The 25,164-nt window shown below is 49.9% G+C and overlaps 1 protein-coding gene and 1 long non-coding RNA gene across 30 annotated transcripts; one reads left to right on the top strand and one right to left on the bottom strand.

Annotated features, from left to right (window-relative positions):
• Window positions 1–5: 5 nt before the first annotated feature.
• On the top strand, window positions 6–18,249 carry ZSCAN1 (zinc finger and SCAN domain containing 1). Of its 29 annotated transcripts, none has more exons than XM_038527533.1 (10): window positions 6–157; window positions 1,010–1,103; window positions 1,180–1,321; window positions 1,904–1,953; window positions 2,462–2,593; window positions 2,805–3,272; window positions 11,252–11,340; window positions 16,824–16,935; window positions 17,131–17,205; window positions 17,432–18,249. In XM_038527533.1, the coding sequence occupies exons 6-10, from the start codon at window positions 2,903–2,905 to the stop codon at window positions 18,232–18,234; spliced, it is 1,449 nt and encodes a 482-aa protein (XP_038383461.1). In that variant the 5' UTR covers window positions 6–157; window positions 1,010–1,103; window positions 1,180–1,321; window positions 1,904–1,953; window positions 2,462–2,593; window positions 2,805–2,902; the 3' UTR covers window positions 18,235–18,249. The 29 variants fall into 29 exon arrangements, 26 of the variants coding, with proteins under 26 accessions (XP_038383461.1, XP_038383457.1, XP_038383467.1 ...); XM_038527529.1 differs by having other exon boundaries at window positions 1,838–1,953; XM_038527539.1 differs by lacking the exon at window positions 2,462–2,593 and having other exon boundaries at window positions 1,240–1,321.
• On the bottom strand, window positions 1,949–19,478 carry LOC119870885. The gene is made up of 3 exons (XR_005354414.1): window positions 19,398–19,478; window positions 13,519–13,596; window positions 1,949–4,296 (listed from the first exon to the last, which is right to left on the bottom strand). It is a non-coding gene; the product is annotated as an uncharacterized LOC119870885 (long non-coding RNA).
• Between the last annotated feature and the right edge of the window lie 5,686 nt (window positions 19,479–25,164).

The raw sequence follows: 25,164 nt of genomic DNA, 5'->3' as shown, positions 1-25,164 counted from the left end.
CTCGGAGCGACACTGCGCGGCTCTCTGGGCCAATGGCGGACTCCCGCGGCGCGCGGGGTTCTGGGAGTTGTAGTCCGCGCGGCAGCGGCTGGACTCGCTCGCCTGCTGAGGCGCCGCCATGATGGAGCGGCCCTGGCCGGAGCGGAGCCCGCGCGCGGTGAGTCCGCCGCGGCCCGTCCGGCCGTCCCGCCGTCCCGTCGCTTGTCCCTCGCCCGTCAGTGCCTTCGTCGGGCTTGGCCGGCCGGGGGAAGAGACCGTGGGGGCGGGCCAAGGGCGCCAGAGTCGACGGGCGCTGGCCGGGATCGCGTTAGAGGAAGCGCGGGTGGAGACGAATCCGGGCTCGGGCAGGAGGCGCATCCCGAGGCCAGCGGCGGGGCCGAGCCGGGTCAGGGAAGCCGTCGCGGGGCCCCAAGGTCCCTGGGGATGAGGGAGACGGGCGAGCCTCGCAGGCCACGCGGGGGGACTGAGGTGGAGGTGGGCAGGGGCCCCGGGCGCGCTGTCCAGCTTGGCGGCATCTCCCCTCGCTGTCAGCCGTGGCAGGAAACCTCTCCACCCACGCTTTTCGACTCCAGACCCCACCCCAGGCCTTTCCCAGCCTCCCCCCCCGCCCCCCCCCCCCGCCCCAATCCGGCCGCCAGAACCTGACCCAGTGTCAGTGGCACATCTCGGTGTCATCCGCAGGTAAGCCTGTCCTGTCCACGTGGCTTTGAGTCCTGCCAGTGACACTCAGAGACCCCCTAGCATCAATCCAGGTTACCCCCAGAATGGATCTCCAGAACCCCGAAACCACGGCATGTAGGCTTCAAGCCCTACCGTCCCCCCAACACACACACACAACTTCCCGGCGTCCTCATCAGCCAGGGGTCCACATTTGGTCCAGACCCCACAGGAGGGCATCGTTCCCCCAACTTGGGCCTCAGACACCGCCGTAGCCTTAGGTGCCTTCAACTAGGAGTCCCCCTTGGCCCCTTCTAAATCCCCCCCATCATCTCAGCTTCTCCTCACATAGACTTCATCCCAGGACCCTGGAGGGTGCTGAGGGGCTGCAGTTCTTCACCCTGGAGTCTGCCTGGGGCGCACTTCCCTGCTCACCGGAGAGAAGGGTAAGGTCTGAGATCCCAGAGCACGAGGACTGCTTGAATCCGTGGAGCTGCCAAACGAGCCCTTTTACTTTTTCAGAAATACACATGTGAAAGTGTTACTACAGCATAAGAGTATTTTTGCCTGTGGTCTCAGCAGGAGTGAAGGAGCTTGTAAATGCCCAGTCAGGCCAGCGGAATCAAGAAGCAGGCGGGAAGACTGCTGGCAGGGCACAGCCCTCGTGAGTCGCCCTCCCTGCTTTTGTACACCTTTCCTTTCTTCCTGATTGTAAAACGCACACACGTGCACATGAAAAGTTCTCCAGAGGATCAAGAAGCAAAAAGTCACATGGAATACTCCTCCACTTTTCACTTGTCATAAGCATTTCCCATGTCATTAAAAATCCTTCCTAAATGTTTTTGTTCTTTTTTTTTTTTTCATGTTGAAGGTCACACATGATCAAAATACCATTTAGGGGAGATTAAGAGAAGTATAAAGAACATAGCATATGGCTGGCTACCTTGGACCTCTCCCAGTGGCCCTTTTTGGGACCCTCATATATCATTTCACATCCCACTTTCCCCTGTACCTCATATCATCCATATGTCATGTGTGCTTCCCTTGCGCATGTTATGTTACTGTGTATTTTGCAGTCAAATTCTCACCATGTGATGGGAGGGTAATTGATCTTACCAAACTTAACTGTTGGGCACCTTTGTTGTGATTCTTGGTGCCTAAATCTTTGTCCCAATTGCAGATAAATTCCACAGCATGTGAACTTCCAGAATGATCTTGATATACAAGCTGCCACTTTGCTTTCCAGAAAGGTCGTGCCAGTTTGTACCTTCACTACTGGATCAGCACAGAGTACAAGTATAGAAAAAAATCTCATTTTAATTTTTACAACTTTAACATTTTCAAAATTTTCTTCAGTTATATGTTCAGCGTAGGAAGCTTGGAAAACGCACAAAATGCTATTTTTTTCCACTGCCCTTCCCACTTTCCCTCTGCTTTTAAAGTCTCTACCCCCTTGTCCTCAACTACCTCCTCCTTCAGTCTTAACTTGGTAGAAAAGGCAAGAAAGACAGCATAGCCAGGCAGAGGGCCTCTATTGCACTATTACATAGCATATCTGGCTGGGTCTAGTTCCTTATTTCAAGTGCTCAGGAGCCACATAATACAGCCGGTGGCTACCAAACTGGATGATATAGATGGAGAGCATTTCCGACCCCATAGGAAGTTCTGCTGGACAGTGCTGGTTACTCCACCAAGGCAGGAATCCTATTCCCTTGGATGCTCAGGAAACTGTTAATGACTAAATAAATGAAGGAGGGAGATGTACACTAAGCTAAGTAAGGAAATGAGATCTGTTCCCGATCAGGTAAGAGTCATGAAGACAGCACAGTGAAGATGAGATAAGTGTGACAGCCTGAGCCAGAGCATGGTGGCATCCTGCTGTGGTAACAGCTGAGCTGGGATCAACATCAGAGAGGAGTATGGGTGGGAACAGTGGGTAAGACTCTGTGGTGACCAGTTCCTCGTCTTCAACACAATGTAGCCCATGAGGGTCATATGGAAGATTAGGTCAGAATGAGATGGGGAGGGCTCAGGTCAGCAACTTGTAACTGGGGGTCAGGGCAAGGAGGTGGGGAGCTGAGGGGAGTCCTGAGCAAGGTGTTGGCCACCATCTGATGTGGCCACTTTGCGCCTGCCCCTCTCTGCAGGCCCCTGACTGCTGACTGCATCTGCCTGCTGCTACCTGTGTTTGGAGCTGCTGGGACTGTCCTGGGATCCAGCCTGCTTGCCCTCTGAGGCCGGAGAGATGCTCCCATTGGCCAAAGCCCTTGCCTCCCCCAGGAGTCCCCAGACCTCAGCCCTGGGGGAGCAGGACAGGGCTTCTCAGCTGGCCAGCCCCGGGGATGCTGAGGCCTGGCGCCTGCGTTTCCGACAGTTCCAGTACCGCGTGGCAGGTGGGCCACACCGTGCACTGGGCCAGCTCTGGATGCTGTGCCGCCAGTGGCTGCGGCCTGAGGCGCACTCCAAGGAGCAAATGCTGGAGTTGCTGGTGCTGGAGCAGTTCCTGGGTGCGCTGCCCAGCAAGATGAGGACCTGGGTGCAGTCGCAGGGTCCTCGCACCTGCAGAGAGGCCGCTAGCCTGGTGGAGGACCTCACACAGATGTCGCAGCAGGAAGGTGAGGGGACGGGCCTCACCCCTAAGAGCGAGTGGCTGCCGGTTGGGGGGAGCAGATGCCGGGTTTGGGTTCTGGCCAGTGACTCCGTGGCCCGGTGCCCAGGATGGCGCTTCTTTTTCCTTTTGGACTCAGAGTGTCGCATCCACCCAGCCCTGCTCCCACCCCCCCCACACACACCCGCTCCTGTCCCGTTCCCTCTCCCGATCAGCAGCGCCCAGGCCATCCGAGCAAACCTCTTCCCTGCACATGTCCTGCCAGTGCACATTGTCTTCTCACACACCTGTGTTTTTGTTGTACATAAATGTCATTGTGCTGCACGTCTCTGTCTGCCTCACTTCTCTCGCTCAGTTGGTAATTGAGGATTTCTCCATTTTACCATGTGTCCATCTGGCCTGTGGCTTTGCATTTGTCTGCTCTCCCTCAGGAGGACCCCAAATGAGGTGCTGTGGACCACGCCCCCCACCCCAGGCCCTGTCCAGAAATCCCAGAGCTTGCCCGTTTCTCTCCTGCATCTAGTCCCAGAGGCCCAGGGGCCAGTTGTGGGTACTCATGCCTGGGTCTGCAGCTGTCACAGAACAGGTGTTGGTGAGAACTCAACAGAGGAGTCTTGTGTAGCTTCAGGGTCTGCAGGCAGAGCTGACACTGCCTCTCTACTTTGGCTCCCCTCTCTCCTTCGGGGGCTCTGTCCTCATGCCTTCTTGCCCCTGTAACCCTGTGTAGAACTGCCATCTCCCCAGGCTCCCTCACTCCTAGTAATGTCAACAGAAGTGCAGACCCCCATCATAACATCTGTAGGAGGTCAACCCTCAGGGCCTGGCTTGGGTGCTGTGATCAGAATGTCTTCAGGCCCTAGCTGCAGAAAAGCCTTGAAGTCTAAAGAAAGTTTTCTCAGGTCTCCATACTGCCCGCAGGGAAGCTGGCCAACATGCCCAGGAAAGTTTTGCATGTCACATTTTGCAAAGGCAAGAGCATTGTCCAAGTTGGAAGGCACTGGATGGCATCATGGAGTCTTGTTCCCAGGTTCCTGTGGAATCATGAAGACGTGCAAGGCAGATAAAGTGGCTCTTGGAACTCACTGTTCCAGGGACTAAGGGGCCCACAAGTTTTTACATCTGGCCCTTGGTGGACCCATGCACACCCTAGGGCCTCAAGTTAGGAGGCCCAGGCTGGCATTAATGCTTCACTGTTGCCATCTTGAGGTTCCCTATCATTTTTTAGCAAAGGGATCTTGTACGTGTTTTACATTGGGCCAACTTGTGGTCCTGTGGACAGTGAGGCAGTTGGAGCAGCAGGTGACTGGACCTGATGAGGCATCTCTACCTCTCACATGAATGCCTGGAAGTCAGGGACACAAGCAGGAGGCATCTGCATGCTGCTCCCTCAAGATTGGGCTTCATTCCTCGGGAAGGAAAGCTCCCAGGGGGTGAGGAGTGGGAAGGGGTAGGATGAGATGTGCACTGAGGGAAGGAAGCCTGGGGCTTGGCTAGAGCAGGGCTGTGGGCCGGGTGCCTGAAGCCCAGATAGAATCCAGCAGGAGCCTGGCTCTCTTCTTTTCTGGGTGGCCCTCTGGAGTCACTATGGTGCAAGCGCAGGGGGAAGATAGACCCAATATTTCCACTTGGAAGTCCCTGATGGCTGGTGTCTGGGAAAAAAACTGAATAGGTCTCTTAGTCCATGATATATCCCTCCCTCCGGCCCAGCATTGAACCTGGGTGCCAAGGAGTGTTGTGATCACTACAGCCTATTTATTGATAGTGATGCTCTTGGGCACAAGAGGGAGAGTACTGGGAGAGAGAGTGTACACCTGGGGCTCTACCTTTATTGGTCCTGACTACGGTCTCCGAGGTATACTCTTTATTGGCTAACTTAAAGCAGAAGAGTGGAAATTAGGATGTGAGAAGGGAGAATTCGGTCACCCAAACTGTCAGTTATCAAGACCACCCAAGGCTTCCTGAATGAGGGACCTCCATGAGTGGGGGCAGCCCAATTCCTTATCTTTTTTTTTTAAGATTTTATTTATTTATTCATAAAAGACACAGAAAGAGAGAGAGAGAGGCAGAGACACAGGCAGAGGGAGAAGCAGGCTCCATGCAGGGAGCCTGATGTGGGACTCGATCCCAGGACTCCAGGATCATGCCCCTGGGCCGAAGGCAGGTGCTAAACCGCTGGGCCACCCAGGGATCCCCTTATCTGTTGTTTTTTTTTTTTTTTCGTGTGTGTGTGTGTGTGTGTGTGTGTGTGAGTAGCTGTGTCATACAGCAGAAATTGTTTATTCCAGATGGAGGTCTTTGAAATGGATGCCTCAGCAATCAAAAGGTTGTTAGGCTCAGCTCTCTTCTCTTCCCACACTCATCATCCTATCCTCTAACCACACAGCAGCAGAGGGTCAGCTCCTCCCATGCCAGCCCTGCAGTGGATCCCTGTCCTGGCTGTGTACCTTTATCATCTGCCTCCAGGGCCTCACCTCCCTATAGCCCTGCAGCCTTGGCCCTCACTGGGTGCAGGGGTAGCCAGCTTATCATCTAGACCTGGCTCAGACATCCATATCCTCTGAGAGGCTACCACACAGGACCCTACTTGTGTTCTCCAGGGTCCTCACCCCTCTGTGATATTTATAGCGTTTATCCTTTCCTTGCATGTCTGTTCTCTGTCCTAGTTTATATGAACTTCACATAAACTTCTTGCAGAGCAAGAGTTCTGCATCCACCTTCCATGGTTTCTGGACAGTGGGTAGTACCAGATACCTAGTGGGTGCACAGCCAACACAGAAGGGAAGGGGTGGGTGAACAGAATTAGCAGGAAGAACCAAGGTTGGGTGTTTGGCAACTAGCAGGCACTAGTTGGGTATACTGTACAAACTAAGGGTGCAACTTTATTCTTTTGCATGTGGCTTACCAATTGTCCCATCACCACTGTTGAAAACACCCTTCTTTCCCCTACTGAATGGTTCTGGTATTTGGCCATGCATATATATGGGCTTAGTTCAGGACTCTCAATTCTTTCCCATTCTATATGTCTATTTTTATGCCAGCACTGTAGCTCTGTAGTAAGTTTTGAAATCAGGGCATATGTGTCTTCCAACTCTGTCCTATTTTAGGATTGTTTGGGCTCTTCTGGGTCCCTTGAAATTCCATATAAATTTTAGGACAAGCTTTTCCATTTCTGCAAAAAGAAGAGAAAATGGCTTTTCATAGGGATTGCATTGGACCTGTAGATCACTAAGAGTGTTGCCATCTTAATGATATTAAGTCTTCCACTCCATGAACACAATGTATTTATTAATAACAATAGTTAATAATAATGTTATTTTTAAAATTTTTCTTTAACACCTTTCAGTAATAGTTTTCCAGTTTTCAGTGTACAAGTCTTGTATCTCTCAGGCTAAATTTATTCCTAAGTATCTTATTCTTTTTGATTCTGTAAGTAAAATTGATTCTTTCATTGTAAATGAAATCTTTTGTGCTTCCTTTTCGGGTTGTTCATTGATGTTGTAGAAACACAACTAATTTTTATGTGTTGATATTGTACCCTGTAACTTTGCTAAATTCACTTATTAGCTCATGACATCTGTGAATAGGGATAATTTTTCTTTTTCCTTTCCAATTTATTTATTTTTTAACAGATTTTATTTTCAGGTAATCTCTACCCCCAAGGTGGGGCTCGAACTCACAATCTCATCTTCCTTTCCAATTTAGATGACTTTTTTTCTCTTGCCTACTTGCTCTTGCTAGAACTTCCAGTACAACGTTGAATAGAAGTGGTAAAAGCAAACATCCTTGCCTTATTCTTTATTGGAAGTAAGTTTTCAGTCCCTCATAATTATGATATTTTTACCATTAGAGGGCATTAGATTACAACAAATGGTTTTTCTGTCAATTGAGATGATCATGTGGTCTATTAATATGGTGCATCACGTAGCTTGATTTTGATGTGTTGAACCACATGACAGTTTGATTATAGTGTGTCTCAGTGTGGATCTCTTTGAGTTCATCTTATTGAGAGTTTGTTCAGCTTCTTTGAATGTGTAGATTCAAATATTTCATGTATTTTAGGAAGTTTCCAACCATTGTTTTTTTTTTCAAATATTTTGTCTCTGTCTTCTCCTTTTGGAATTCCCATTATATGTCTGTTGGTGGATTTTATGTATCCCACAAATACCTTAGGCCCTGTTCATTTTTCTTCTACTCTGCAGACTATAATTTTAATTGACCTATCTTCAAACTTACTGATCCTTTTCTCTGCCAGTTTAAATCTGAGGTTAAACCCCTCTAGCAAATTTTTCATTTTAGTTATTGAACTTCTCTGCTCCATAATTTCTATTTGGTTCCTTTATATAATTTCTCTTTGATATCCTTTATTTTTTTTTTTAATTTTTTAAAATTCATTCATTAGAGACACAGAGAGAGGCAGAGACATAGGCAGAGGGAGAAGCAGGCTCCATGCAGGAAGCCCGATGAGGGACTTGATCAGGATCATGCCCTGGGCTGAAGGTGGCACTAAACTCCTGAGCCACTTGGGCTGCCCTTCTTTATTTGTTGAGAACATCATTCTCCTGATTTTTTATAGCTCTTTGTTCATGGATTCCTTTAGCTCTTTGAAGTTATTTAAGACAGTTGATTTAAAATCTTTGTCTAGTAAGTCCAGTGTCTGGGCTTCTTCATGGACAATTTCCATTCATTTCTTCTTATTCCTGTAAATGAGATATACTTTCTTGGGTCTTTGCATGCCTCTTAATTTGTTGTTGGGAACTGGGTATTTTTAATATTTGATAATATAACGTGATAACTCTGGAGATCAGATCTCTTCCCTCCCCAGAGCTGGTTTATGCTGCTTACTGTGGGTTGTAATTGTTTATTTTGGAAACTTTTCTTTCTTCCTTTCTTTTCTTTTCTTTTCTTTTCTTTCTTTCTTTCTTTCTTTCTTTCTTTCTTTCTTTCTTTTCTTTTTAAATTTTTATTTATTTATGATAGTCACAGAGAGAGAGAGAGAGGCAGAGACATAGGCAGAGGGAGAAGCAGGCTCCATGCACCCAGAGCCCGACGTGGGATTCAATCCTGGGTCTCCAGGATCGCGCCCTGGGCCAAAGGCAGGCGCCAAACCGCTGCGCCACCCAGGGATCCCTCTTTCTTTTCTTTCTTTCCTTTCTTTTCTTTCCTTTCTTTTCTTTCTTTCTTTCTTTCTTTCTTTCTTTCTTTCTTTCTTTCTTTCTTTCTTTCTTTCATTTTATTTATTGGGATGCCTGGGTGGCTTAGTTGGTTAAGTGTCTGCCTTTGGCTTAGGTCATGATCTCAGGGTCCTCGGATTGAGCCCCACATCAAGCTCTCTGCTCAGTGGTGAGTCTGCTTCTCCCACTCCCTCTCCCTCTTATCTCTTTAAGAGAGATAGAGAGAGTAAGAGAGCACACAAATGCGGTGGGGAGGGGGAGAGGGAGAGGGAGCAGCAGACTCCCTGCTGAAAAGGAAGCCTGATGCAGGGCTCAATCCCAGGACCCCAGGATCATGACCTGAGTAGAAGGCAGATGCTTAACCAACAGAGCCACCCAGGTGCCCTATTTTGGAAACTTATCTAAACTATTCTTGTAAATACTACATTCTTTGTTCTGTGTTCTCACTAAAGTTTCTGTTTCATTAATTTAGTGGCTACCTAGTGATATGCCAGAACTTTCCTTAAATGCATGGAGCCAACAAAACTCTCCTCGTCTTTGTAGGTTAGATCTGAATTGAGGTACTCCTTCAATGCTTAGCCTCTCCATATACAACTCTCCTGAGCCTTCACTTCCGGGTTACAGGGGGGCCTAAAGATCAATCAGAGATGAAAGCTTGAGAACTTTTCATGTTTTCTACTATGTGTTTAGCCCTGATTATATGCATGGCCTGCTAGACTCCCCAGTAAAAGCCCTTATTCCCACATGTACCTCTTTCTCCAGCCTCTTCTTTCCTAGGCTTCTTGGTCTCTCTGCTGCTTGCTCCATCTGTTATCCCTGCTTCAGGTGGTTGTGGCTAGTATATGCCTTTATTTATTTATTTATTTATTTATTTATTTATTTATTTATTTATAGTATATGCCTTTAAATGCTTTTGACAAATGCTGCTCTGGAGGCCACTCCAGTCCTGAAGGTTCTGAGAGGGCATAACAAAGGTAAACCCCTGAACCAATCCTTCAGGGAGTCACCAGACAGGTCACCAGACAAACACGCAAATGTAATGCTTTGGGAACAAGATCTGCCCCCTGTGGCTTCAGCAAGCCATACCAGTTCCATGGACTGTCATCCACACAGCCCCTCCTACCTGTGGAATGGGGCTGGTAGGCAGGTAAGTAAAAATGCCACAACACCTTCTGGTTGAAATTTAATAGCTTCTTTTTTCATTAAGCATTCCCTCCTCCTTGTAAGTTCTTGTTTTTTTGTTTTTTTGTTTTTTTATTAGATTCAAGTTCCCAAAAGTTATCTCTAAAAATTTTTTCAGAGATAAAGGCTGGCTAATTGTTGTTTCAGTAGAGATATTGATTTTGAGAGCTCCCTACTCTGCCATTTTTGGTGATGTTACCTTCCTGTTTGCTTTTAAAAATAATGTTATTGAAACATAGTTCCCATACCATATAATTCACCCATTTAAAAATATACAATTCAGTGATTTTTAGTATATTCACAGAGTTGTGCAACCATCATCACCACCTAATTCCTGAACATTTTGTTCACCACAAAAGGAAACCTCAGACCATTAGCAGTCACTCCCCATTCTCCTCTCTCCCCCAGCCCCTGTAGCTTTCCCCCAGATCACTAATCTACTTTTTGTCTTTATGGATTTGCCTGTTCTGTACATTTCATATAAATGAAGTCATATGTGGCCTTTTGTGTCTGGCTTCTCTCACTTAGCATAAGGTTCTCAAGGTTCATCTATGTTATAAAATCTATCAGTACTTCATTCTTTTTATGGCTGAAATATATTCCATTGTATGGATATACCAGGTTGTTCCTTCATTCTTCATTTGATGGACCTTTGGGTTTCCACTTTTTGGCTATGATGAACAATGCTATGAACGTTCACATACATATATTTGTGTGGATGTGTTTTCATTACTCTTGGGAACACCTAAGGAGGCGAAGTGCTGAGTCATATGGTAACTCAACATATAACTTTTTGAGGAACTGTCAAAGTGCCTTCCAAAGCAACTGTTTGCTTTTTATATGACTTTTTCAGCCTATAAAAGTGTATGGAAAATATTATAATGAACATGCATATAACTTCCATGAAGCCATCTCAGAGCCTAACCTCCTGAAAGGCAGCTTTAGGTTATTTAGAGAAATGACACACTGTGGAGTTCACTGGGTCAACAGTGCAGGTCTCCTCCACATTCCTCTTGCTCTCCCTGCTGCCCCAGAGAGGGGAAAGGCCTTGAATTTCTCATTGCATGTGCATGTTTGTCCTTTTCCCTCTTATTTTGTAACAGTGTATGGCTCTGTTTCCCATGTCCTAAATCTATAAATGGTGTGCCTTTGTAACTGCTATCCTGCCCTGGCTTTTGTCCCCCTACAATATGTTCTGTGGTAGATCCATGGGGCCTTGCTTCAACCATCTTTGCTACCTGACTGCATTCCACTTCAGGAAGATTCCAGTTGTGGGATGAGACCCCTGTCCAGGCTTTCCGAGTTAATCAGTGCTGCAGGAAATGTCCTCATGGGCCTCTCAGGGGCACAAATGGGCGTAGAGTGTTAGGTGAGAAGATCTGTCCTCAGCTGCCTCTTATGTTACCATGGCCTCATGCCTGGCAGCCATGGAAAGGTCTGGATCAGGAGGATGGGGCTGCAGTTAGAAGCTTGTTGGAAGATAAAGGCAGTGGCATACTATTGCTCTTGCCTTGGCCTTACTGGGGTTCTTCAGAGATGCTCCTGGGATGTGTTATCCTCCTTGTGCAGGAAATCTGGGGATTTGGGGGCTCTGAGTCACACAGGCCTCTCACCATCCCTTTCTCCCGCCCAGTTCTGGTATCTCTCACCGACCACCAGGACAGGAGCATCAGCGAGGAGGAAGACGGGAAGAGCCTGAGGTCCCAGAAAGACCCATCCCAGGTGAGCCCAGGGCCCCTGGCTCCATGCTCCTACATCCCTGGGGCACCATGAACATCAGTGCTGTGACAGGTTGAAGGACATCCCATCCAAGCTCTGTGCAAGGCTCTCCCCCAAATTCCCAGGAAGCCTGAACTCCACACCTCCAACCTATCCCACAAATCCCAAAATTTGCTGCAGCTCAGTGCTGGGCAAAATACAGTTAGTAGGGCTGTGATCTGCTGCAGACCCCCTAGACATCATCTTCATCTCCCTCCACCCAGGTCATCTGCCAGTCCTTTATCAGTCAGCAGCCAGATGCTGAGGTCCCCATCCTCGTATATAATCCACAACTGCATGCTGAGTATATCAAAAGATTTCCAGTGCTGCCACTCCAGGTGCTACCACACAGAAGCTTGGGTGTCCTGGCTCAGATCCCATCCGTAGTATTAGTATCTGTAGTAGTGTTGTACCTGAGAACACTGTGGATTCTTGGAGAGGCTGGGAAAGACTCCAAGAGGGCATCCCCAACAGCAAGATCTGTTTTTGCAAAGGGCCCAAGTGAGAGGGGATCATGGTTTATGTCAAGGACCAAGGGAAACTTGGTATGGCTAGAGCTCACAGAGTGATGGGGAAAGGCCCGCAGCAGGGACTGGAGTGATTAAAACAGATTTGTTAACAGGCAAAACACAAAATAAACAAAAACCAAACCACATTCCCTTCCCTCTGGCATCAAGTAGATTCACAGCACCTTGTTCTCACCTCCCATCACCTCTGTGACCTCCCCCTTCTTCAGACCACAGGCCCCTCTGTCTCCCACTAATTTTCCACTCTCTCGAATGTTTAACCCCCAACTCTAAACCCCTGTCAGGATCTTCATCCCCTGCACATCACTGTCAGTCTGGGTGTCCTTGAGACATCCTACCTCTCAGTTGGGGTCGTGTGGCCTTCCTCATGACCTATACTGCCATCTTCCCCTCCCATGCGAGTAACCTCAAAACATCTGTGGCTTCCTTTTATTTTCTATGTCCATGCTCAGAGAGCATAAGGACAGGAGGCATGTGCTTCCCTTTTAAAAATGGGAATTTTACAATGAACACATGGAAAGATGCTGAAGATCACTAGCCATCAGGGAAATGCAAATTAAAACCATGATGAGATATCACTGCACACCTACTGCAATGGCTAAAAGTAGAAAGAGGGACAGCACCACGTGCTGGCAAGGGTGTGGAAAAACTGGAACTGTTTCATTGCTGATATGAATGCAAAGTGGTAAAATCTATTTAGAAAATGGTTTGGTTGTTTCTTACAAAGTTAAGTATAAACATGATGTATGACCTAGCAATCCCACTTCTGGGATTGGATGTTTACCCAGATGAAACAAACATTTATGTTCCTACAAAAACCTGTACACAAATATTCATAGCAGCTTTGTTTGTAGTAGCCCAAAACTGGAAACAAGCCACATACCTGTGTGATTGGATAAACAATCATTTATCCTGCACACCATGGAATACTACCCAGCAATATCATGGAAGAAACTCTTGATTCACACACAACTTGGATGGATCTGAAGGGCACTGTGCTGTCAAAACAGTTAATCTCAAAAGGTACATGCTATGAAATCCCATTTATATGACATTCTTAAAAAGACAAAATGATGGCCACAGAGAATAGATCAGTGGTTTCCAGGCAAGAGTTCTGGGCAGAGGGAGAATGTGAGTAGACAGAGGTAGCATGAAAGAGTTTTCCCTGGGTGGTGGAACCATTCTGGTCCTAATTGTGATAGTAGTTTCACGAATCTATATATGTGCTAAAATTCACAGACCTGGACATGAACGCACTCACACACACACACACTCTTATATAATTAAAATTAAGAAAAATGAAGGAACTACTAAAAAGTGATAATATTTTCCATCAAGCCAAAGTCTAGTCCGTTCTTTGTCCCCAGAGACCACCCCTCCTTATGATGCTGGGGTCTGGTATCATTTTGAGGTTTTCTGATTTGCATGGCCAGTTTTTGAAAGACCCACTAGTTTGTATTCTGTTTCTTCTCTGGCTACTATGTTCTGCCTGGAGGCCATTTTCATTCTTTACTTAATTAATAACAACAGAAAAAAAGACAAAAACATGAGACAAAAGATAATACACCCACTGCTCTGCAGAAGAGCTCATCCCACCAAAGAAACACCCGTATACCTTTGTTGCTATCAACAGCAGATCACCTCCATCCTTGAATTCACCTGCATGAATTTCTCTATCTCTGTCCTGCTATGGCTGGGAGAAAAAAAAAAGTTATTCTTAATTATCTTGTTTTAGGCTTGCAAGAGGAAATATCTTCTTATAAAAATTTTTATTGTGGAAAACCAAACACACACCATGTGGTAGGCTGAATAATGCTCCCACCACCCCCCTTTGCCCCACCAAACGTTCCTGTCCTCATCCCTAGAACCTGGGAATGTTACCTTAGGTGGAAAAAGGAGCTTTTTGCAGGTGTACTTAAGGTAGGAACATGAGAAAAAATTACCCTGGTTTATCTGATTGGATTCCAGATGTAATCACGAGAGTCCTTATAAGAGGGAGGTAGAGGGAGGTTTAATACACAAGGCAGGACAGTGACCTGGGCACAGAGGCAGTAAAGATGGAGGAAGGGCCAAAAGGCAAAGAATATGGGTGTGTCGAACACCAATAAAAAAATAAATTTATTATTAAAAAAAAAAAAAGAATATGGGTGTGTCTAGAAGCTGAGAAAAGCCCAGGAAACAAATTCTCCCATGGAGCCTTCAGAAGGAATGAGCCTTGGTGGACACTAACTTTAGCTCAGAGAAATTTATTACAGACTTCTAGGCTTCAGAGCTATAAGAGAAATTTGGATTTTCAGCCACTAAGTTTCTCATGATTTGCTATAGCAGCCACGGGAAACTAGTACACTACATACACCAAAGTAGAGAGAATAGACTAATGGACCCAGGGTTGTAGTAGGACTTCTGTGGGCCCTAAGAATTTTTGTCCCATAAGAATTATATCAAAGTTATACTCATGAGCTTCCACAAAATAGTAAGTTATATTTTATGACCATTTGGTATAAAGATGAACATATTCCAGGCTGGAGTAATCACTATATTCATTTTTTTTCTGGCTGATTTTAAAAGACATTAAAACATTATTGCAAGAAACTCCTTTCTCCAAAAAGTTTCATGGGCCCTGGGCACTGTTTCTGGCACATGATAAAGTCAGCCCCAGATGGGCCATAAGTGCTTGACACATAGCCAGGTTTGTTGATGGAAAGCTCTCTTCCATCCTGGACTCTCCCCTTAGAAATCACAGATATGCTCACTCGCCATTTCCATGCATTGCAAGTAAAGCTTGGCCTTCAAGGACTTTTCCCCCCCAATTATATCTATGTTTTTATTTTTATTTTTTTATTGAGATATAATTGATGTGGAACATTATGTTAGGTATATAACATAATGATTCAATATATGTATATATTGTGAAATGATCAACTACAGTAAGTCTACTTAACATCTAGAGTTACAAATATTTTTTCTTGTGATGAGAATTGTAACATTTGCTCCCTCAGCAACTTTTAAATACACAATACAGTATTATTAACTATAGTTTCTAAGCAGTACATTATAGGCCTAGGACTTACTTGTTTGACAACGGGAGGTTTGTACCTTTTGACCCCTTCATCTATTATAGCCACACCCACACACCCAAACACCCCTGGCAAACCACCAACACTCTTTTTTTAGACATCAACCCAGCTCTACTGCCTCAACTAAAATCATTAACAGTAATCCCTCATCAGCAGTAAATGGCTGGTTGGCATTCACATTTCCCATTGTTCTTCTTTTCTTTTTCTTGGCTGGTTAGATGACAGATGTGGGTCCCCACATCCCACTCACTGCCCTGCACTGTGCCTGGAATGATCAGAGCCCTGGTCAAAAGGACTTTGGGGGATATTTTTTGTATTTGGAGCTATAGAGAAGGCTCAGAAATGTCCTGGTTTCTGTGCCTGGCCCGAGTGTGTTTGTAATTTTCAGACGTCTCTGGATGGTGGCCCATGCTTCCAAGTCAGGGGAATTAACATGCCCCTCACCACCCACACACACAAACATACACGCACAGGTCCAGAGCCTCCCCTCTCAACCCCTCCACCCTCCATTGTCATGGTCACACTTTGATGACCAGTGAGACCTGGAGCCCCCCCCCCCACTGCTCATCACCTTCTGGGGGGCTTGTTCTTAGGGACAATGCAGCTGTGAGGGGCAGTTCAGAACCTCACAAGTGATATTGACCTCAGTCCTTACATAGGGCCCAGTGCTCTCTTGTTGCTGTAAAATCATCAGTGGTATTCAAGTAAGGATGTACTATTCAGGGCTTTCCACGGAAACAAAATCAGTAGGATTTATATAGACATATAGAGAGAGACGTATTAAAAGGAACTAGCTCACATGATTATGGAGGTCAAGGAGCCCCTGATTTGCTGTCTGCAAGCTAGAGAACACCAAAAAGCTGTCTCCAGGTCAGGGAGCTCCATCTCAAGACCAAAGGTCTAAAGACCACAGGAATCTCAGTCTCAGTCCAAGTCCAAAGCCCAAGAATCAAGAGGGGTCCAATGTCTGAGGGCTGAAGGTGCCTGTCCCAGTTCAAGCAGAGCACAAATGCACCTTTCTGACTTTGTGTTCAACTTGGGCCCTCCACAGATTGGGTGATGCCCACCCACATTGGTAAGGATGATCTTTACTCAGACTGCCGGTATAAATGCTAGTCTTCCCTGGAGACACCCCCACAGATACCAGAAATGAAACTTTACCAGCTACTGGGCCATCCCTTAGCTCAGTCACATTGACTTCTAGAATTAACCATCACAAAGAGGACTTGCATTTTCATTTTGCACAGGGGGGCCCTTGAATTATTTCTCCAGTCCTAGTTACAGCCCACTGGGAATGTGCATTTGGGTGTTAAAATTAAATACAAAATAGAGACCAGATTTGAACATTCCCTGAGCTGACAAAACCACGTACCACATAAGTGAGACTTCATTTAGTGTGTTCTGCAAAACAAGTGGAACATAACCTGGGGCACCTCATGCAAAAGCCTCAAGGAAATGATCAGTAAAGAAACTTAAATCACCTTCCTAAACACAGTGTAAGATAATCACTGAGCCAGCCCCTGCTGTCTGGAAACTCCCTCTGTAGTAACGGTCATCCAGGCTTCATAGCAGTCTTGGATTTGAAAGCTCCCAGTTCATAGACTATTTTTATATGCACAATAAACTCTTACTAAATACTGTTCATTGGTTTGGTGGCTTTTTTTTTTTTTGGCACCTTTTTGTGGGGGAGCAGTGGCTTTAGTTTTGCTATTCCTGGATTTTCTAAAGGAAGCAATGCTGTCCCTCTGCTCTGGTGGCACCGGGTGGATGGCCCTCTGGTGGTTGCTCCAAGCCCTGGGCGGTGTGGGGCAGTTGCTGAGCGGGACTGTGTTTGCCATTCCAGGCATCGGAGCTGGGGCTCCCCCAGGAGGGCGAGTGGCCGCAGCCTGCCCAGCCCCAGCGAAGTCCCCACACCAGGGCGGGGGCGGAGGCATCCTGCACCCTGGGCTCACTCGGTGAGTGTTTGGGTCCTACAGCAATCCTAAGGGCTGGGAAGGTTTAGACTTTGCTGATGGCAGTGTTGGGGGGGCTTTGGTGATGAACTCTGTACCTTCCCCCAGAAACTGGGCCCACCAAAGTGGGGACTGATATCACCCCCACCCCCACCCCGTTCTGCAGCAGCCACTCAAACGTTTCCACCCCTTGACCAGGGCTTCGGCCTCCTAGCATGAAGGCAGACACACAGAAGATGCTGCAGCATGGGGTCCCCTCAGCTGCCTGCCCAGGTGAGGACAAGGGGGTCTGGGGTGTGGGATCTGCCCCCCAACCCCACTTACCCTTTATCTTAGTAGAGGAAAGCATTGAGGGCACTAAGGCTCTACTAAGTACAGGCAGCTGGCTGTCTGTTCTTCTGTGTGTCCCTGGGGGGAGAAGGGGCAGGGAGGTGCCCAGGGTGTGGCCTGGTCCCTGCCCTCTCCCTAACAATTAACGCTTCTCCCTCACCCTCCCCAGGCCTGGGCTGCTCGCCTCTGAAGCCTAGCGTCTGGGATGAACCTCCCTGTGGGCAGACTGGGGACAGAGCCCTGAGGAACAGACACTCCCTCCCCAGGCTGGCCCAGGACACACCTCAGGCTTCAGAAGAGGGTGTAAGGCAGGCAGGGGCTACCCCCAAGGACGCTGTGCTTAAGGGCACCAGAGGCCAAGGGCCTGCACCAGAGGGGCCCCTGCACCTGAGCCCTCAGCCCAGCCTGGTTGCAGACCCCATCCTCCCAGGTGCTCAGAGCACGAGTCCCCCAAAGAGACTTGGGGACCGCGATGTCGGCAGCACTCGCCTACCCTTACTCAAAGACACCAAAGCCTCCCCTGGAGAAGCGGGACAACCGGCTGCTGCCCCCTCCTCGGGGAGCCCAGCAGCGACCCAAGTCCCCTCAGGGACGCGGCCCTTCGCGTGTGCCGAGTGCGGGGAGGTCTTCACCTGGGTCACTCACTTCATCGAGCACCAGAAGCGCCACCTGGAAGAGGGGCCCTTCCCGTGCCCCGAGTGCGGCAAGGCCTTTCTGCACGCTTCCGTCCTGGGGGAGCACCGGAAGATCCACCTGCTGCAGCCGCCGCGCAAGAAGCCCCGGCGCGGCGGGGGCGAGGGGCCAGGGGAGGCCGGCCCCTTGGAAGCGGCGGGGCAGGCTCAGGACGCGGACGGAGACCGGCGCGGGGCGGCCGCTGGAGGAGAGCGGCCCTTCGAGTGCGGCGTCTGCGGGAAGGCCTTCCCCTGGATGGTCCACCTCCTCGACCACCAGAAACTGCACACTGCGCAGTGAGCGGACGCGCGCCCCGCGCGACAGCGACCCCCGGCGGACTCGTCCTGCTGGCCACCCGCCCCCCCCCGTGTCCCCCGCGCGACAGACCCCCCGAAAAGCTCTTCCAGCAGACCACCAGGGCCCCGCCACCCCCGCCGCGTCCCCCGGTGCCAGCGACCCCCGAAGGGCTCGTCCTGCAGGAGACCCGGGCCCCGCCACCCCTGCCGCGCCCTCCGCTGCCAGTGACCCCCGAAGGGCTCGTACTGCAGGAGACCCGGGACCCACCACCTCCGCCGCGTTCTCTGGGTGTCGCCCCGCCCGCCGCTTACCCCTGGAGACAGTGACCCCCTGAAGGGTTCGTCCTGCAGGAGACCCAAGACCCGCCTCGCTTCCCTGGTGTCGCTGCACATGCCCCGTTCCCCGAGTGACAGCGACCCTCGGCTGACTCTTCCTGCAGAACGACCCGGGACCCGCCACCCCCGCCGCCGAGTTCCCCGGGCGACAGCGACCCCTGGCGGACTTGTCCTGCAGGCGACCCGGACCCGCCGCGTCTTGGGGGTTGTCGCGGCGCCTGGTGCTTACCCCGGGTGATCGCGACCTCCGAAGGGCTCGTCCTGGGAGCGACCCAGGGACCCACTACCCCCGCTGCGTCCCGCGGGTGTCGCCGCACCTATCGCTTACCCCAAGTGATAGTGGCCTCCGAAGGGCTCGTGCTGCGGGGCGGCCCAGGACCCGCTGCGTCTCCGGGTGTCGCTGCATCTGCCACGTTCCTCAAGTGACAGCGACCCCCGAAGGGCTCATCCTGGGGAGCGACCCGGGACCCACTGCCCCCGCTGCCGCGTTCCCCGGGTGAAAGCAACCCCCCGAAGGGCTCGTCCTGCTGGCGACTCAAGACCTGCCGCGTTTGCCTGGTGTCGCCACACCTGCCGCGTTCCCCAAGTGACAGCGACCCCCCGAAGGGTTCGTCCTGCGGAGCGACCGGGCCCCGCCACCCCTGCCTCCGAGTTCCCCGGGCGACAGCGACCCCTGGCGTACCCGTCCTGCAGGCGACCTGGACCCGCCGCGTCTCGGGGTATCGCCGCGCCTGGCGCTTACCCCGGGTGACCGCGACCCCCAAAGGGCTCGTCCTGCAGGGCGACCGTCGACCCGCCCCGTCTCGGGGTGTCGCCGCGCCTGGTACTTACCCTAGGTGACAGTGACCCCCGAAGGGCTTGTCCTGCGGAGCGACCTGGGACCCACCGCCCCCGCCGCCGCCTTCCCTGGGCGACAGCGACCCCTGGCGGACGCGTCCTGCAGGCGACCCGGACCCGCCGCGTGTCGGGGTTTCGCCGTGTTCCCTGGGTGACAGCGACGCCCAGCGTCGCTCTCAGCTCGGCGGCCGGCCGTCTGTGCTCCGCAAGCGACAAAAGAAAGAGCTTCGCCAGCGCCATCGGTTCTGGGAGTCTTTTCCGGGTACGCCAGGGCTGCGCCCGCGCCCTTGACCCAGCGGCGGTCCTGTACTCCAGGAACGGAGGCCTCCTGCCCGCCCAGCCCCTGCGAGCGCGGCACACGCGTGGGGCTCTTCTATGTGGAACTTAACTATTTTCTTCCTTTTTTTTTTTGTCCCCGCCCTCCTTTTCCTTTTACATTCCCTTTTTTATGATAAAGTAAACACAACATAAAACGTGCCATTTTAACTACTTAAAATGCACAATTCGGTGGCATTAAGTACATGCATAGTGTTGTGCAACCATCACCACGATGCATTCTGGAACATTTTCATCACTCCCAAAATGGGTTCCCCACACCCATTAGCAGTCACTCCCCATGTCCTCTCCCTCAGTCCCTGATATCTACTAATTTGCTTTCTTTCTGGATAGATTTTGGGCAGGGTTTTTAGGTCTAACCAAAACTGACCAGCACATGATTTTGTTTGATTCACAGAATGACTTTTTTTTATTTTGAGATAAATGCCAACATTTTTCAAACCATAGATATCACATAAAAATCTGGCATTATGCTCACCCTGGATCTCCCAAGACCAGATGTGAGGTCTCCCAGGCATCTCAGTCCCCCACCACTTCTGGGGACAGCCTGCATGCACTTGGATTCAGCTTTCCATCCATCCCCAGCCCTTCCTTGCTGGGCACCACTTGCCCCATGCAAACGAAAGCCTTAAAGTTTTTGTCTTTCTTTCGTTTTTTTTTTTTTTTTTTTTTGAACTTTACTTGGAAATAGTGTTGGATTGACTCTAACCGCATGTAAGCAGAGACCTTCTTCTTTAAATCATCCATAAGTCACCTTTCAACTGGAAAAGCCTTTGGATCTGCCCTACCCAGCCCATTGCTGCTTCTCCACCAAGCTGCCTCCTGCATAAGTAGCCTGTCCCCTAGCACCCTCCAGGGCCATGCAGGTCCCTCTGCTGCCTTTGCGCCATTCGCCGCGCTTGCCTTCTTGGAACTCTCACTAGCTGGGCCTTGCTCGTGGCTTGCTCCAGCACCCTGGCTTATCCTCGCAGTCCCCACCGGGGGCTTCTGGCTCTACTCCACGCCTTAATTTATTGTGGGTTCCAGCTCTCCTCCCAAGCACCTTCTTTCTCATCCTGCTGAGGCAGAGTCTCTTCCTTGGAGATCAGGTGACAAAGTGGGGGTCCTGGCCCCACAGCCCCTGAGCCTTCCACTATAGCACACACGATGGACAGGTTTGTTTGAGATGACAGGATATGTGGACAAAGAACTCCCAGTGTCTCCACTTGTTGGGGGCCAGGGGTTTATATCAATGCAGTTTTCTTCCCAATCCCCCTAAGCCAGAGGCACATTCATAGCTCTCTGGGTTGGAGCAGGATTGCATGAGAGAGTAGGGGCTGCTGCCCACAAGGCAATCATCAGTCAGGTCCCTCACTGCCATGGACCCCAACCATCCTCATATGAACAGCTCTGAAGATGGGGTTCTCCGAAGATGTCTGCCTGGGCATCCCACAGACCAAATGCCCTTCAGAGACATCTGCCTGGTGTCCCTCAGTCCTCCAACTGAGATTGTCCAAAGAACCCATGAGCAAAAGAAAACCAACTGCCTCCCATAGGCCATCATACCTCTACCCTCCAAGGCCCCAGGATCAGCCTGTTCTCTTTTCTCCTCTGCACTTAACCACCCCAGCCTCCCTCTCTTCTATCTTCTTTCCTACATATCTGGATGTCTGCAGCTGCCACTAAGAGAACCCTGCCTCCAATCCATTCCCCTCCATCCCATCCAATATCCACAGCCAGCAGGATCCCTCTGAAGCAGAAATACTGAGATGACATAAAGTCCAGCAGACCAGTTCCTTTGAATCTCTTCTCCTGCTTCAGTTAGTCCCCAGTGCTGGGGTGGTGGATGCTGGCCCCTCTCCACAATGACTCCCATGCTGGGTTTCCTTATCTCCACAAAGGCTGCCTCCTCTGTTCATAACAGTCTTCACTGTGGCATTATCAGCACCTGGCACAGAACAGCCCTTCGTGAGTGAGAATGGGTGAATGGTAACCAAATGAGTGAGTTGCAGCTACTGCCAAGGCCCCACCTCAGGACTGCAGTGGTAAGCCAGGGAAGCCTCACTTGGACCTTTGAGGAGGTGGGGTGGCAGCAACATGGAAGGCCACCCTCAACACACTCTGGCTCGGCTGACACAGGCAAGGATGTGGCCCAGGGACCTGGACCTGCAGAGTCATTTGTAAGAATCCCGATTCACCAAAGCTGCCAAATTAAGTTAATTGCCCAGCTTGCTTAATCCCAAGATGCTGCTTAAGCTGTAGTGAGATAGAGCACCAGCCTCTCTCTTCTCTTTCGGCTCACTCCATGCACGCCTGGCTCACCCTGTGCCTTCATCTGCCAATGTCTGCTGCAAGACTCTAGCACCTGCCCATTGGGACCCTTCCCAGTCTCCTTGTCTGTCCTCCAGGTCTTGTCACAGAGTATTTTCTGGGCCAGGTACTGGGTACTGTGATACAGTTCAAGTCCTCATCATCCCATGCTCCAGAACCAGAGGCAAACAGACCACCTTCCTCCTCACTGCAGCCAGGGTCTCTGGGAACAGAGTCCTCGGCACTGTTAGGTTTTGAGGCTCCCAAAATGACTTTTTTTAAAGATGAAATACATACACAAGGTTAAACACTTTTTTTTTGAACTTTAAACACTGTAAGATATTTAAATGTATATATTGAACAATGTATCAAAAATAGAGTGTCACAAAGTTGTGCTATCTATGACATGATTATAGAATTACTAGAAAGCTACACCGATTTCTAATGCAACTGCTCCTGGTGTGGTCCTGTCACAGCCAGGTGGAGGCGACCCCTGTGGTTAGAGGAAGTTGATGTTGGCAGGAGCAGGGGCCCAGCCACTGGTCTGAATGGGGAAAGGCCAACAGAGAGCGAGCCTTCATAATATCTTGTGTTTTTAAACCCTTTGAATTCCCTGTGAACCAAAAGATTTCACACACAAATCCAAATCTATGGCTTCTTTTGAGAAGCCCAGACCCTGTACACTGAGCTTACCTGCTCATGTGGGGCCACTTGGTTGAGATCATTAGCATCCATCCCTTTAAATAAATCCTGGCCCCTGCAAGCATTGGAGTTTGTGAAAGTTGGGGAAAAAAAGGATCAGGAGGCTAGAGGAAGGTAACAGAGGGACAAGTCCTAAGGGAGCTGGGCAGGGCAACCTGGAACAGGCAAGTCTGTGTGGCACCTTCAGCCGTTCATCACCAGGACTCTGCCCAGACCTTTTGGGAAAAAGATTTCATCATGAGAAGTGTGTACATGACTTTTGATCGAGTAAAAGTAAAGTAGAAGGAAAAGAGAACACATTTTGTGGAAGAAAAAACTAAGAAAAAAAATTAAGTATCTTTTTGCATTTTGGTTTGTGGGTGAGGGAACTGATAATTGACATTTTATGTATATTTTATTTTATTTTATTTTTTATTTTTTTATGTATATTTTAAAGTCTTCATACTATAGTATAGAGAAGAGCAGGTGGACTTTCGGTATGACAATCACAGATGTGAGCCTTTATAGTCTTTGAATATACAAGACACTTTAAATCCGATAAGCTTGTCTTTGCCTCGTTTACGTCAGTGCACTCTGATTTTGAGCCATCCATTGTATTCTTTCATACCACTGTCATAGTGCTTATGATGTGTAAAGTCTTTTACTCATCTAAGAACCAGCCTAACCTTTTTTAATGTCTGTATGTGTAAAGAAAACGTACCCAGGTAGGTTTTTCCCTAACATGAGAATTCTTACTGTCTTCTCTGCTGTGTTCAGTCAGAGCTGATTCCAACTGTTCCAAAGAAAAAAAGGCCCCTGTCTTGACACCTTTTCTCAGCTTCCAGTGTGCAAGCCCTGACTTGAATCAATCGATCTTTCTTAAAAGGGCAAGTGCACATGGCTCAACCTTGGTTAGATTCTTTATACTCACTTCTCCAGGGATGGTCCATGCACATCAGTGAAAGGAAGTCTGGCTTGAGTGGGCGATGGCTAACGTGCACATCTTGTTGGTTGGTGCCTGGTCCACTGCTGACTGCTGTACCCTGGGCCTAGAGCCTGACAGGCCTTGGTCAATGTTCAGCCAAAAATAAATTCAGTCAAGGAGGGCACTTCGGCTTTAAATATTATGCTGTTGTTCAAATGCACACATCTGACAGTGATGTAAAGCAGTTTAAAAACGTGTCTACCACGGGATGTTTCCTACGACCACGTCTTCAGTAATGCAATATAGGGTCGGCGTGGCAAATCGTAAACGGCTCTAGTATTTGGCATCTTAGTCAATGTCACTGTTTTAATTTTTTTGCGGGTTATTTTTGTGTCTTGCATTTTCTTGCTGTTTTTTGGAAGCACCGCGTGTGTTTTACAGTAAAGTTTACGGCACAGTTTCCAATATGAAAGAACTCCGTCGTCACTCCAGGAGGACTTACTTCACTCTGGCCCTACTCACACCGCCTCGGCGCGGGGGCGTCGTCCTCGGGATCTCCCACCGCCTCTGCTGTGGGTGCTCCTGACCCCCCACCATTGTAGCTACACTAGTCCCCAGCCAGTCCCCGCTGTAAGAGCATGAGGACGACGTTCACGGGGCCCACCACACAGCTAGCGGGGACTGGACATTTTTGACGGCGCCATGAAGACCCGCACCGAAACTCGAACTCGGTTCCCGCGGGGACGCAGCGGGGTCAGAGGGCAGTTGCGCACAGAGCCCGCGCGTGGGCCTCTGGGAGTTGTGGTTTGGCGCCACCTACGCAGGCGCAGTCCCGGCCAACAGCGGGCGTGGCCTTCGTCCTGCCATCAGGCAAGGGCATGGAAGGGTTTTGGGGAGGGCAGTCTAGGTTAAGGTCCGCGAGGCCGAGCTCCTTACTTCGAGTCCCGTAGCCACGGCCCCGGGCGAGGGTGAGGCGAGCAGGGAAACGACCAAAAGTGCGCGCGCCGCCCTCTGGGAGATGTAGTTGGGCGCCCCAGCGCAGGCGCAGATCCGCCTGGTGACGGCCGCGGCCTTTGTCTTGCCGTCCCGCTGGTAAGTGAGAATGGGGTGGCCGGATCGGGGGAGGCCGAGACGGGCGGGCATCTGGAGTCTTCCCTCGTGCGTCTGTGGAGAGCCCCCTTTCCTGCTTTAGGCTAGGGCGGGTCGCTTCGGGGGCGGTTGGGGCGGGGCCAAGTGGGCGGGGCCCAGACCGGGTCCGAGAGGAGGAGTTGCGGCCGGGGTGGCGCCCTGGCTTTGGCAAAAGGGGTGGGGGCCCCCGGCTTCCGTATCACCGTCAGGATGGCAGCTGGTCCGACCCTTCAGAGTCTAGAGCCAGCCTGACCTGCATTCCTACCTGCTTTGGTGGGACGTCCAGGGTTTGGAGGGTGTGGAGGGCCGAGCCCCGCTGTGGAGTCTCTCTGGAACTCACCGAGCGGCTTCTCAGGACGATGGTGAGGGAGACCGAAAGCACAAGATTTTACTCCCAGCCAT

The sequence above is a fragment of the Canis lupus genome, chromosome 1 (assembly GCF_011100685.1).
Source record: "Canis lupus familiaris isolate Mischka breed German Shepherd chromosome 1, alternate assembly UU_Cfam_GSD_1.0, whole genome shotgun sequence".
Taxonomy (NCBI): domain Eukaryota; kingdom Metazoa; phylum Chordata; class Mammalia; order Carnivora; family Canidae; genus Canis; species Canis lupus.
The sequence above is the reverse complement of the archived record's forward strand: the minus strand, read 5'-3'. Positions and strand labels throughout refer to the sequence as shown.

What these genes read in the sequence shown, in the direction of transcription:
- ZSCAN1 (XM_038527550.1), top strand. Translation starts at nt 2,903, where the DNA reads ATGCTCCCATTGGCCAAAGCCCTTGCCTCCCCCAGGAGTCCCCAGACC. An exon ending in CCCAGAAAGACCCATCCCAG is followed by an intron (nt 11,341 to 16,823) that starts GTGAGCCCAGGG and finishes TTGCCATTCCAG; the next exon opens with GCATCGGAGCTGGGGCTCCC. An exon ending in CTGCACCCTGGGCTCACTCG is followed by an intron (nt 16,936 to 17,130) that starts GTGAGTGTTTGG and finishes CCCCTTGACCAG; the next exon opens with GGCTTCGGCCTCCTAGCATG.